We start from the raw sequence: 12,749 nt of genomic DNA, 5'->3' as shown, positions 1-12,749 counted from the left end.
TAAAAAAAAGGTTATCAACAAGCATTCTTCTAGTTTGTGTTTGCTTTTATTGAGGAAATTAATAGAGCATTTGGTTCTGTTTACAAAAGCAGCAAGTATGCAATGTTAAACACTGAATTTACAGTACTATTTTATAATGAAATGTGCTTTCATTGAACAAAACAATTTATCAAAAGTACGTAAGAGCCAGTATTGTTTCTGAAAAAAATTTAAGATACCCAGCCCCAATCACAAATAGCCGCATACAGATTTCCTGTACCGCAGATTTGCTGTCATCCGCTGAAACGTCTGATAAACCTTAGAGGAAAGCTTGAAGTTAAATTTAGAAAAGCGATCTAGATTTCAGAGGCACAAATAATTTCAAACCACCTTGCTTTCGAGACAAAGGGTTACATCTCTTTACATAAGACACATTGAAATTTGTGACTGACATTAGGACAGTGTCTTGCACATAACTCTTCTGAAATGTGGGAGCAAAAGAAATTAGTAAGGTGCCCATACTGTTACAAATAGCCTTCTAGCTATACTCAAGTCTTACAGCTGTAAATTAGCACATACATATCTGAACAGACCGCACACACTCAACATATGCAGCTCTTTTTGTTTCTCGATGCCACACCGTTCACAGTTCCTTGGTATTAAAGATAAAAAATAGAAATGTGACAGGGAATCACACAGTCTGTTCTGTACAGTCAGTTTTCTTCCACCCATTCCCTCATCTTCCATTTTAAGGGTCCCTGTTCTTCTGAAAAAGCTACAGACGGCTCTTTGTCTCAGAGGAATAACCGTTAGGTAGTTGGGTGATGTTAGATGGCCCCTGACAGGCTGTCCTTCATCTTCAGGACTGATCTCCGACAGGCAGGCCTGAGTGCGGGGAGCCGACAAACCTCTGAAGTGCTCAGTACTTTTTTACATTGATGAAAACCTTGATGGCTCCAGTGAAGTCAGCGGAGAGTAGAACCTCCGTGTGATCGGTCTTCAGGGCTCCTGCCGAGGACAACACTGTTTTATAGCTCTGAAGTGACAGTCTGAGTGTCATGAAATCTGTCCGTGAATTAATTCAAGCCAACATACCTGAGGGTATCGTCTCAGAGTCTGTGGAGTCCAGGCTCTTGCACTCCGCTTCTGGTTTGTCTGCTCCAGCTTCCTGTGGAACAATAAGGCCCGGGTGCGGTGCAAAAATCGCTGAGGTGACCACTGCGTTGTGTGCTGAAAGATAAATAAAGCTTCAGTACCAGTTCTATCAAGGGGCACAAATAGAGCGCTCCAGACAGATGGGTTAGTTAGCATCACCCTGGTTCCCTTGACAAAAAGCCTACGGGTTTTTTCCACTGGAGTTTGGATTATTGTAGACAATACAATATTTACACATTTTGTTCAGCAGGATAATCATCTTAAATGAACCCCACATTTAAGAGTTCAGTTGGCAGAGGTACAAAGCTAACGGACTTCACCAGGGTGACATAACTTAACATTTCTACCACGGCAAGGCTGTTTGGCCTGATGACTTTCTGTAGTCTCATTTAGCCACTTGTTAGCAACTGCCTTTTTTAAGAAACATAAAAGCTACAAAACTCACAAGTGGGTTATTTCATGACATATTGTATGTCAGAGAAGAAAACATGAAAGCATCTAACCAAAATGCCCTTGACTTTGAGACTAGGGAAATGGGAGATGCCAAATTCCTCATTTCCAGGTTTCAGGACTCATTTCTGGGGCACATAATTTGTCAGACAGGTAGTCACATAAAAGGGACAGTTCAGTTGCCCCGTGTTGGAGATATCAGCTGTAGAGATGTCTGCCTTCTCTCTAATATAATGGAACTAGATGGCACTCGCCTTGTGGTGCTCAAAGTGCCAAAAAAATACATCTGACAAACTCAACAGCAATGTCTCTTTCCAGTAATCATGACCTGGTTTCTCAAGATAATCCACAGACCTCATTGTGAGCAGTTCCATGTAGAAACTATTTGCTTTCTACGAAACTACATTCACCAACCACATCACAGTGCAGAAGGAAGTGTGCATCTATTCATGCACAAGAGGCTTGTGCTCATGACACCGCAAGGTGTTAACATCAATGGTGGCTGAGCTGTAATGTATGTTAGCTCAGCGATACTAGGTGAGCTAGCTATCAGATGTACGCTTCCTTTTGCGTGATGATATGGTTTGTAGTCTGTAAATTATCTTGAGTAACCAGGTCATGATTTCTGGAAAGAGACATTGCTGTAGAGATTTTCACAATGTATTTTTTGGCACTTTGAGCACCACAAGCCAAGTGCCACCTAGTTCCATTATATTGGAGAGAAGGCAGACATCTCTACAGGCGATATCTCCGACACTCATCATCTCACACCAAAACAACCTAGACTGATAAACAGATCTACAGGTAAAAGCAAAAAATATGTATTTTTGATTTTCAGGTGAACTGTCCCTTTAAAATCACCTTTGTCATCCAACACACAGCACAGTTACCTTTAATTCCTTCCCAGAAGTCATTGCGGTCCCGTCGTACAGATGTGAATTTGCTCAGGTCGTGGTAAGTGCTCCAGATGTACACGTATTTATCCTCTGAGCCACTGACTATGAAGGAGTAGTCATGACTGTAGGAAGATAACCCGCAGTAAATCAAGGTACAGAACAATATATAAACAAGACTTTTGTGACTTGTTCAAAATGGTCAAGTTGAAACTCCAAAAAAGGGAGTCATCCTCACCTAAAGCTCGCCTTGATCTGGCTGCTGCTGTTCACATAACCTTTGTACTTCATGGATAAAGACAAGTCCCTCAGGTCATAAAGGCGAATGCGGGAATCATTTGAGGTCACCAAAATCTATCAGAGGGAGAAGAGGGAATTCATCATTTACAAGTCTGACTGGCGTCTCATTATACGGGCATCAAACCAACTCTAGATGTGTTTGTAGTGGTGATGAGATGTTACCTTATTCTCTCCAGGTAAAGGTTCAATTCCAGTGATTTTGCGTCCAACTTTGTTCCTGCCTCTGGTGGACCTCACGTGAATTTGTGTATGGTACTTCAGGCGCTACAGAACGGACAAAGAGAAAAATAAGTTCAACCTGGAATGAAAAAAAAACTCATAAGGTCGTAATGAAACCACTGCTGGGTACCTCTGTGTCATAGAAGATGCATCTGCCATCATAGGTGCCGATGACGGCGTACTTCCCATTTTGACAGAAGTTAGCTGCTGTGATGAGGCGTGTCTGACCGTCCACCTCGTTCCAAAGCGCCACCTTCTTGTCAGGAATGTTCCAGAGTCGTAGCTTTCCATCCAAAGAGCCACTTAAAAAGTATCTGTCATCCTGGAAAAAAACAGAAGCGAGTGCTACTATAAATACAATCTGAGAGCCAAAATTAATAGATGTCTGATTTTTGCTGAGAGAAGTAACGCAAGGTGACTCTACTTACTCTGGGATGGAAAGCAATGGCTGTGACAAAATCAATGTGCTGAAAGCAGCAGAGACACTCTCTCCTGGATATGTGCCACAGTCTGACTGTTTTATCCATGGAGGAGGAGAGCAGGAAGAAGTTCTACAGTGACACAAAAATGGAAAAAAGTAAGATGAAGATAAAACCAGTGCTGAGAGTGTCGAATGTGTGAGAAGAGGAGGGATAAAAGGACAAAGAGAGGACAGTAAGATATCACCTTTGACCAGGACAAGTCCAGTAGATCAGCTGTATGACCTTTATACTTGCAGAAGGGGACTTGACGGAAAGGGGCATTCCTATCTTCTGTGTCTGGGTCCTCTGGAGCACAACTTGCCTAAGATGAGAGTACGATCTGTTAAGAATCTCAAGACTGTGAAAGACACAACATTGCAATAGTCGCACTACTATTCTTAGCATTTTTGGATGTCCCCCAAATTAAAGGGATCATTGATTTCACTCACCCCAGGGTCATCAGATTTAGAAGAGCACAGACTTTCCTGAGAGGGAGAAGGTGAAACTCGACCTGGAGAAGCCAAACAAATAAATCTTAATGCAGCTAAAGCATCTATGGGTGCTTTCAGACCTAGAGTTGTTTTGCTTTGGTCTGAATCAGGGACTAATTTTGTTACAAAGCTGTATAATTGCCTAGAGTTGGTTCGTGTTCTCACAGCAGCATTTACAAGCGGACCAGATCAAATGCCTTGCGCAAGAAAGCTGCTCTTGATTGGTCAGAATTTCCATGTGGGAAAAATCCAGGAAGTAAACAAACCATACAGTTTGCAAACAAGGCGCGACTCCAACTAGAAAACAATGTTTTGATGCATTGGATGTGCTGAATGTGCATATTAAGGCAGTACAGGAGGAGGTGCACATTAATAATCCTCCAGGACTGTAACATGCTCATGTTTAACCCAAACAATATGTCATGTGACTGCAGTTGGTTTGGATCGAGGTTGGAACTAAACGAAACGCACCAGAGTTCGTTTGTAACTGGACTGAGACCACCTCTACAACAAGGTCTGGCTGTTTTGGTGCAAACTCAAGTGTGATTGCTGTGTTCACACCTGCCCAAATGAACCGCAGTTTGGGGGCAAACATACTTGACTTCGATTGAACCAAACCAAACGGGCCAGGTATGAAACCATTAACATAATCAATCATCATACAACAACAAAAAAATCTGCGATTCCGATGATGTTACCTTCAGTGTTGTACTTTAATCTCATGTTATTAAAGTAGTCAAAGGCAGTCTTCAACACCCAGATGCGAACCACATTATCTTGGCCTGCTGTCGCCAGCAGCCTCCCGCAGTGAGAGAACTTCATCGTCCAAACGGCCCCCTGAGGACAAGACACAGATGGTGTAATTCCAGCACTCATTGGTGCACATCTTCTCTTAAACATTAATATCACACAAAAACCTAAGCTCCTCTCACCATGTGCTCTCCACTCAGGTCCTGCACAACTTTAATCTGATCAAAGTCAAAGGGACCCTTGAAGCTGTGCGCTGCCTTGAACTTGGCGGGCCGGGTGTAAGGCATGCCCTCATCGTCACTTGACGACGGATCGTCCTGATCTGTATGGAACACTGACCCCACCGGAAACAAAAAGCATAACTGATGTTATCAAAACATTTACAGCAGGAGCATTAATATTTCACAGGCATGTCCTGCCAAATCCTGTAAAACGGATGTACAATTTTGTAGCAGCATTCAATGTGAGATATTTAATAAATTGCTTTAGCCATATCAGACAGAATTGTCAGCTTCAGGGGAGTGGGTGGATTTCAAAGCCTGGACCCAGACAGCATTAGCAGTTACCATCCTCATGATTATGTGGAGCTTGAGCCAGATCTAATACAGTGAAACATTCCTCAGGGAACGATGTCAAATCTTGTTAACTCATTGGAAACAGTTTAATAAATACCCACAAAGTGAACGCATGTAGAGTCACATAGTTCACCAAGCGGAGGAAAATAATTGAATAGTGTCATTGATTTGTGGGTTTTGATGAGTCAGTGGGGCATTTACTTGACTTCTGCCATTTATGGTTATCACAGTGAGACGTTTGAACTCAGCTGTGATACCCTCAGCACCCACATCCATTTAGAAATGGCAATCTCAACCAAGTCTCTTCTCCTGCTTGCACTTATCACTCTGCATCCTGTTGTCCTTCCACTTATCCAGCACTTTTGTTGACAGAATAAAATATAAAAATACATGGTTGCATTTAAAATGTTTTCCTGAAATTTAACTTTCTGCCCAAATTCTTCAAATAATAATAATAATGATAACAACAATAATAATAATAATGATAATATCTTTTACCTTCATCGCGCACACTCTTCACTTTGTTGACTGCCTTCTCTCCATACTCCTCAGCGAGATGCTTGGCCTTCTTCACAGACTTGCCCAGGAATTTTTTAAACTGGGTTCTGGATACAAATGAGAGACAACAAATGATTATATTCTATATTTGATCACAGAAGATGAAAATCAATTCCAGCAACAGGCTATAAGAAGACACTTACGTTTTCTGTTTCAGCTTTCCACCATCTGTGTCTGCCAGCGGAGCCGCAGCCTTGTCATCATCATCTGATTGTGCTGCATCATTCCTGAGAGGAAAAAATAGAACAGATGAACTTCCTCCAGAAAATGTTACATGTAAATGTACTTAGGTTAAAAACAAAACACTGCCAACACTGGGAGAAAAAAGGGTTTTACTTGAAGCTTGTTTTGACAGTGAAGTGTCTGGATTCAGTAAGTGCATATGTTGTAATATTAGACAAAGCACTGCCTTATTCTTCTATACACACTGGTTTCTCAGTTTATAGAACAGTGTTGAGGAAGATGCATAATATTGCAGCTAATAGAGAAAAAATAATTTTCTGCTCACGTGATGTACTCCTTGGTCCTCCTCATGATGTGCAGAGTGAGGGGGTTAATCCCTGCAGGAAGTTTCTCCTCTGCCTGGATTAAAGGGATCTCTTCCCCAGTGTCCAAATTCTTGATCATCACACTGGCCAGGATTTCCTGTTTTCAGATAACACACATTTTGAGCGTACAGTGCCGGTGGAAGGAATGTGTGAGGGGTTGGGTGAATAAAGGCAATAAAAACAAACACAGAGGGAATCTTACTTCATCTGTCAGCTCTCTACCAGAGTTGGAACGTGGACGCTGAGGGCCTGGAGTTTGTCCTCCACTCTGAGACGAGGCCTGTTCATCCTCATTTTCCTAAAAAAAAAAAAGAAAAAAAAAAAGCATATCTTAGCATCTGAGCATATCTAAAAGGAGGACAGAGATTAGGTCTGCAGCCTCACTGACCTGTGCTGTCACCACTTTGTCCCCACTGGTGGCACTGGCCAGATCCAAGGAATGCTGCAGCTCTTTGGTTAGACTCCTCACTGTGCTGCTGGGAGACACCAGGCCGGAGGGCTCCAGAGCGTCGACGCTGACTGCAGACACTGGACAATCATATCACAGAACACACTTCATTTAAAAAAAACTACATATTTTCAGAAACTGGTGTAGCATTGAGCACATTTTCTGGCCTTTTGTGAACAAAAATGAAGTTCACTGTTAGAAAATCATAAAAATAAAGGTAAGCTGTAACATGGGAAGTGATATATCAGCATTACCCTGAAATATTTGACTTTTTAGTATGAGATCAGTACTGTTCTTAAAGGTTTTCCACACATGGTATTGCTCTAAAGGCTGTACACACAACAACATCAAATGCTTTAAGTTACTATTCCAGTGATGTCTTGCATCAAGCACCTATCAGCTGTGAAATGTTTTCTCTACCTTCCAGTCCACTTGGCCTCAGACACTCCTGAGACTTCTTGGAAGGTAAACTCTGCCAAGCTGGCGGAGGCGGTCTCGGGGGAGGACCTCCGGCGGGAGGTGGTGGACGTGAGGGAGGAGGCTTCTTGGTGCTGGCTACGATATCCGGTTCCACTGTGAATTGCCGTGGGGGCTTTGTAGGCCCAGAGTCCGAGTCAGCTGGCCTGTCTGTGAACGGGACCTGTTCTAAGATATCTGCAGGTCTCCGCTCCTGCTCCCCTTCTGCACCCGCTCCAGCCCCATCAGGCTGACACAGTCCTACAGTGCTGGTGATGTCTGGGGGTTGAACACTTTCTTGCACCCCAGCCGATGGCCCGGGGAGATCTGCAGGTTCAGGGGCAGGTATAGAGCATGCTCCGTTCGTCGCTGCGCTTTCCTGTTGTTCCTCCGGCCTCTCGACAAGCAGAGGTTTGACAGCTGGTGCCGCTAGATCCGCAGGAAATTCCTGAGCATTACTCCCTTCCTTTGGCTCCGGTTCTTCTCTTACATCAACATGGAGCTGATCTAACAGCTGATCCACCTCAACAGCATCACTAGCACTTCCCTTTTGACTCTCCTCAATGATGCTATCAATGATCTAGGAGGAAGAGAAAATAATAGGCAGTTTAACAATACAGCAACTACAATGCAAAATCCAGGTGTCCAGCTCACCGTCAACACAAATATGTTACTGTCTGTACATGTACCTTTTCTTTCTTTCTTTCTTTCCACAAAACAAAAACTCACAACTAGTGATATTAAAACGACTACCACAGATATCTCTAAAATCCACACTAGTTTACACTTTTGTTATACAAAAGAAAAAAATATATATGAGAACATTTGATCTGAGTCATCTTGTGCAAGACACCGTGCAACAACAGAGAAAACCATACCAGTAGGGAATCATCTTGCTGAGTCTCAGATGCAGCCACTCCACAGCTCACATCTTGTGCAGCGTTCACTGTCCTCTGTGAGAGCTGTTTGGAAACAATAAAAAATGTTTCACTTACAATAGATACACACTGGACATAACAAAAGTCACATGCCAGCTTTGATTTATATCAGAGTTCATTAAGCACATCAAGAGAAAAACCTATATTCACACGCACATTTCATTAAAATTTACAAAGTTCTCACATCCAGTTAACTTTTACTTTTATCTGTCCATTTCTTCATTTGATGCAGACATTTTGCCATGTGGGTAAACTCAGTGCCCTCTGTGACTGCCCCTATAGTCATATCCAGGGTCTTCACGCTGGTTTAATCTATGTATGACACATTGTTCTATAAGTTAATTTGCGTGCAGGGCTAATATTGCTCTGTGAGAAAGGTTCACCACTTGGGTCCAGTCCAATATCACTTCAGTATTGTTAAAGTAGTTCTTATTTGCAACCTCTCGTGAGCAGGGGTAATTTGAATTTCAGTTGTAACGGTCTGTGTGGGAAGGGCGGGCAGAGCAACAAGGTCAGATGATTCATTTACATTTCATTTACATTTTTCTAGCTGTCAGGTACGAGACGCCGACTAACCACTGTGGGCGGCAGACATCGTGGCAAAGGGTTGAGTATTTGCAGTCAATGACTCATTACACAACAGGCTGCGGTAATGTTTTCACACAGGCAGGAACCAATATCTTACTCTGACGTCTCCTGAGGTTGGGGCAACTTCAAGGAGAGCTACTATAAACACTGCAGTCACCTCTAGATAGTTACAGACTTGTTGGAACAGTGTACTGTTTTAGTAGGTTTCAATTCCAACGGTGCCTAAATCTGGTAAAATACCAGATTAATTTAGGTGCAATTCTCGCAAAGTCTCTCTTTTTTAATGAGAAAAGAACAGCAGTTGACAGTAAGTCATTTGGCTTAATAAAAACATTCAGAAGTAATCTATCTGGCAAAGATAACTCCATAGATTTAATAAAAAATATGACAGGAATGTCATGAATTTTATGTATGAGCTACCTCCACTTCATGTCCAAGCCTTGGTAACATTGCAACTGCAGTTAAAGTAACCATTGCAATACTGATTGAGCAGATACTGCCTTGTTTCAACAGCAGCTGGGCTTAGATCAACATACCTGAGGGGAAGGAATGACAAACTTTGCAGGTGACCTAAAAAAAACACAAAGGGATAAAGTTCAAAAAGGCGATGCAAATCAATGTCAAAAACACAAGCTAAACATCACAAAACAAATCTAATCTGAAATCACATTTGTTATGATTTTATCTGTCCCTTTGAGCAACACTTTTATCCTAAAATGAAATACAGATTTTAAGGCCTCTACTATCACTTAGTGCAAGACATAGCAGTCATGCACATGCAGAAACTGTTTAAGTGAGATGGTGGACAAAAGAATAGCAATATACAACATGAAAAAGGCTGCACACTGTAGCTCTCTTAAGTGCAATTTATTGGCACATCCACAAGTGGCATCTCGAGCTGAATGCTGTTCTTCACACTTGTGGATGTGTCAATAAATTGCACTTAAGAGAGCTACAATGCACAGACTTTCTCCTGTTGTTTATTGCTCATATATCGCTTGACGAACTTTGAGGACATGGCTGCACACAAGTAAAAGACACAGCATCAATGGGCTTTGATTCAGTGGTGTGCTGAATGTTGTTGAGTAAACATGACTTGGTCAATACTCAAAAAAAAAAATCAACCAGATACTGCAAAAATTTGGTTTCTGAATGTGGTCAGTGCTAAATAGCAGCAAGATACAGCCAAATTGTCGTTTCAAAAAAGCTTTAATAACTAACATACAATGCATGTGATCTTACATGGCGGCTTCAACCATTTATTTTTACTCTGAAAAAAACAGTCACTTGCTTTCATGTCAAATGGACAAAAAGTGGCAGAGTTAAAGTTTAATCTTGCTGTAGTTTACCCTTTCCCCCTAAACTGACAGCTTTTAACATTACTTTGAAAACATGACAATGTTTCTTGGTTATGCTTGACTGAAGTCGTCCCCACCAACCAAAACAAATAGCTCCCACAATGACAGGCAGTAGCATCTTTTTGGTGACACAATAAACAAAGTTTCTGTCCATTTGATCTCAGGGAAAAACATCATGTGACTGTGTGTTGGGGTTAACTCCGCCTGTATTGACATCAAACAGCTGGTGACCTGAAGCATCGTTACTGTATCACTGTATACAACATATTTTAACAGTTTAAATACTAAATTGACTGGACATTAATTTACCCCCTTTAAGACTTATTTCTGAAGCAGCTCAGTTAACTTGATGCTATCGGCAGCAATCTGGATTTTGCTAACTTAACGTTCGCTAGCTGTCATTGCTAAACTGACTTATGACGTTAACATGACACAAGATGGCCTAAAACAAGCAGAAAGACGTGTGCATTAGTCACTGTTATCTGAAATAGTATTACAAAAGGTGTTTCCTTACACTTTGGGAGATGGAGTGAAATTAACGTCCTCAGCAGCATCATAGAATTCCTCGGTGTCACTTGTATCTGACGCCATGCTAACATGAATTTAGCTCACTAGCTAGTCAAAGTTCGTCGCCAGGCAGCTATCTAAAAGCCTAACCTGCGAGAGGAAGTGTTACACACATGCGCTTGTCTCTCTATACCCTGCCCCCTCTATATTTATGTTATAATTTAAAAGGCTTGACCCAGGCGTCGTCAACCACTTTCCTGTCCAACGTCACTCCATAACGTTACAGTAACAGTTAGCCGCTAGCGCTACTAGCCAAATGCTAGGCTAACAAATGTAATCTGGCCGTACGACTGACCAACGCCTAATGCTAACTAGCTTTCTACCCTGATATAAATCTGTCCCGCTCACAGCGAGAGTCTTCTATGAAAGCAAACACCAAAAAGCGCGTTTTAAAACAGCGTACACTTGATCAGACGTCAAGCTAACGGAGCCAGTGAACCGCGTCATAAACAAACCAGTAACACAAAAAATACATTAGCGAGGTGAGTCAAAGGGCGGGGCCCAGGCGAGCTCTTCTTCTACCTCATTGGTGGAGATGACCGTGACGTGTCACTGCCCCCTACTGGACGCATTTCAGAACAACAAGCAGGGAAATGATAAAACAGGGTATGAGCTGTTGATGTGTCATGGGATGCTGGTGTGGAGATTTTTGAGCCAGATGACACAGAGATATTTGACAATATGATAAATCTATAACATAAACAAAGATTTCTTTGACAATAATGTCTAAAATTTTGTTAAAGGGGGACTACACCCATTTTCAAAGTTCACACATGTTATTCCTGTGGTTTAAGACAGTCCAAAAATATAAGTAAACACTATTTGAGCGCTAACTCAAATTTGTGATAATAAAACAAAAATAATAATAAACTTTATTTATAAAGCACTTTCATACAAGAAATGCAGCATTAAGTGCTTTACAACAATGGCAGTATAAGCAGAAAATAGACAGAACGAACATAAAACAGAATTGATTCATAAAATCATAGAGCTGTAAAACTATATATCATAAAATCAGGTAAGATTTTAAAAGAGTTGCAGCAACATGGAGTGTAAATAGAAAGTTTCAGTTTCAGACCTGTATCACAAAGTCAGAGCTAGTTAAAGGCAAAAGTGAACACATACATTTGTAGCTTTCTTTTTAAAAACATTTAGCAATGTCTCTAAAGGTAGTGTGTTCCATAGCTTTGGGGCGTAATTGACAAAGGCTGCATCCCCGATCTTCTTCTGGCTGTTGCTGGGAGACAATAAATGTCATGGGGCATAAAGTCTGGAGCTGCTCTATAGATGATGAATTTGGAAAGATGACACTGAGAGCACCCAGGGGAATGTTCTGAGTATATGGGTACATTACTGGTTTCAGAACTGAGAACACTATGATACAATAAAGCTCATTTAGGTATAAAAAAGAAAACAAACCTTCTGTGGGTCCACAAAATCAGTCTCCAATGCATTGTCTATCGAGCAGCTCCAGACTTTATACCCTGTGACATCACAGCTCAGTGGCCTTGTGGTAGAGTGTCCGCCCTGAGACTGGGAGGTCGTGGGTTCAATCCCTGGCCGGGTCATACCAAAGACTATAAAAATGGGACCCATTGCCTCCCTGCTTGGCACTCAGCACCAGGGGTTGGAATTGGGGGGTTAGATCACCACATGATGCTCACTGCTCCCTCAGGGGATGGGTCAAATGCAGAGAACAAATTTCACACATTCAGGTGTGTGACAATCAGTGGAACTTTACCTTTACAAGTTTGAGACCTATGTCTCTGGCTATTAGAGAGTAGCTCATGTTCACAAATATTTATTTATTTATTGAACTTTCCTAAGCCATGGAAACAACATATTGATATTCTTAATCTATGTGGTGCCCCCCTTTAATAATAAAAGATAGATGTGTAGGCCACTGACCAGGACATTTTACAATTAAAAACTAAACTTCTCAGTGCTCTCTGGTGGACAATCAGAGAGCACTGAGACTGAGGTTTATCTGACTGAGGTTTATCCACACACTTCTC

General features: G+C 41.7%; 1 protein-coding gene across 1 annotated transcript; it reads right to left on the bottom strand.

The window, feature by feature from the left end:
• Positions 1-32: 32 nt before the first annotated feature.
• wdr44 (WD repeat domain 44) lies at positions 33-10,899 on the bottom strand. Its single transcript, XM_033640873.2, has 20 exons — positions 10,682-10,899; positions 9,346-9,379; positions 8,162-8,245; positions 7,248-7,863; positions 6,768-6,907; positions 6,582-6,677; positions 6,340-6,476; positions 5,975-6,058; positions 5,772-5,878; positions 4,881-5,032; positions 4,647-4,785; positions 3,907-3,968; positions 3,663-3,779; positions 3,425-3,547; positions 3,127-3,318; positions 2,940-3,041; positions 2,716-2,831; positions 2,475-2,602; positions 1,075-1,209; positions 33-987 (listed from the first exon to the last, which is right to left on the bottom strand). Exons 1-20 carry the CDS (start codon positions 10,756-10,758, stop codon positions 899-901), a joined length of 2,730 nt encoding a protein of 909 aa, XP_033496764.2. The 5' UTR covers positions 10,759-10,899; the 3' UTR covers positions 33-898.
• Positions 10,900-12,749: the final 1,850 nt, after the last annotated feature.

Source organism: Epinephelus lanceolatus, chromosome 11, assembly GCF_041903045.1.
Source record: "Epinephelus lanceolatus isolate andai-2023 chromosome 11, ASM4190304v1, whole genome shotgun sequence".
NCBI classification, from domain to species: Eukaryota; Metazoa; Chordata; class Actinopteri; order Perciformes; family Serranidae; genus Epinephelus; species Epinephelus lanceolatus.
The sequence above is the reverse complement of the archived record's forward strand: the minus strand, read 5'-3'. Positions and strand labels throughout refer to the sequence as shown.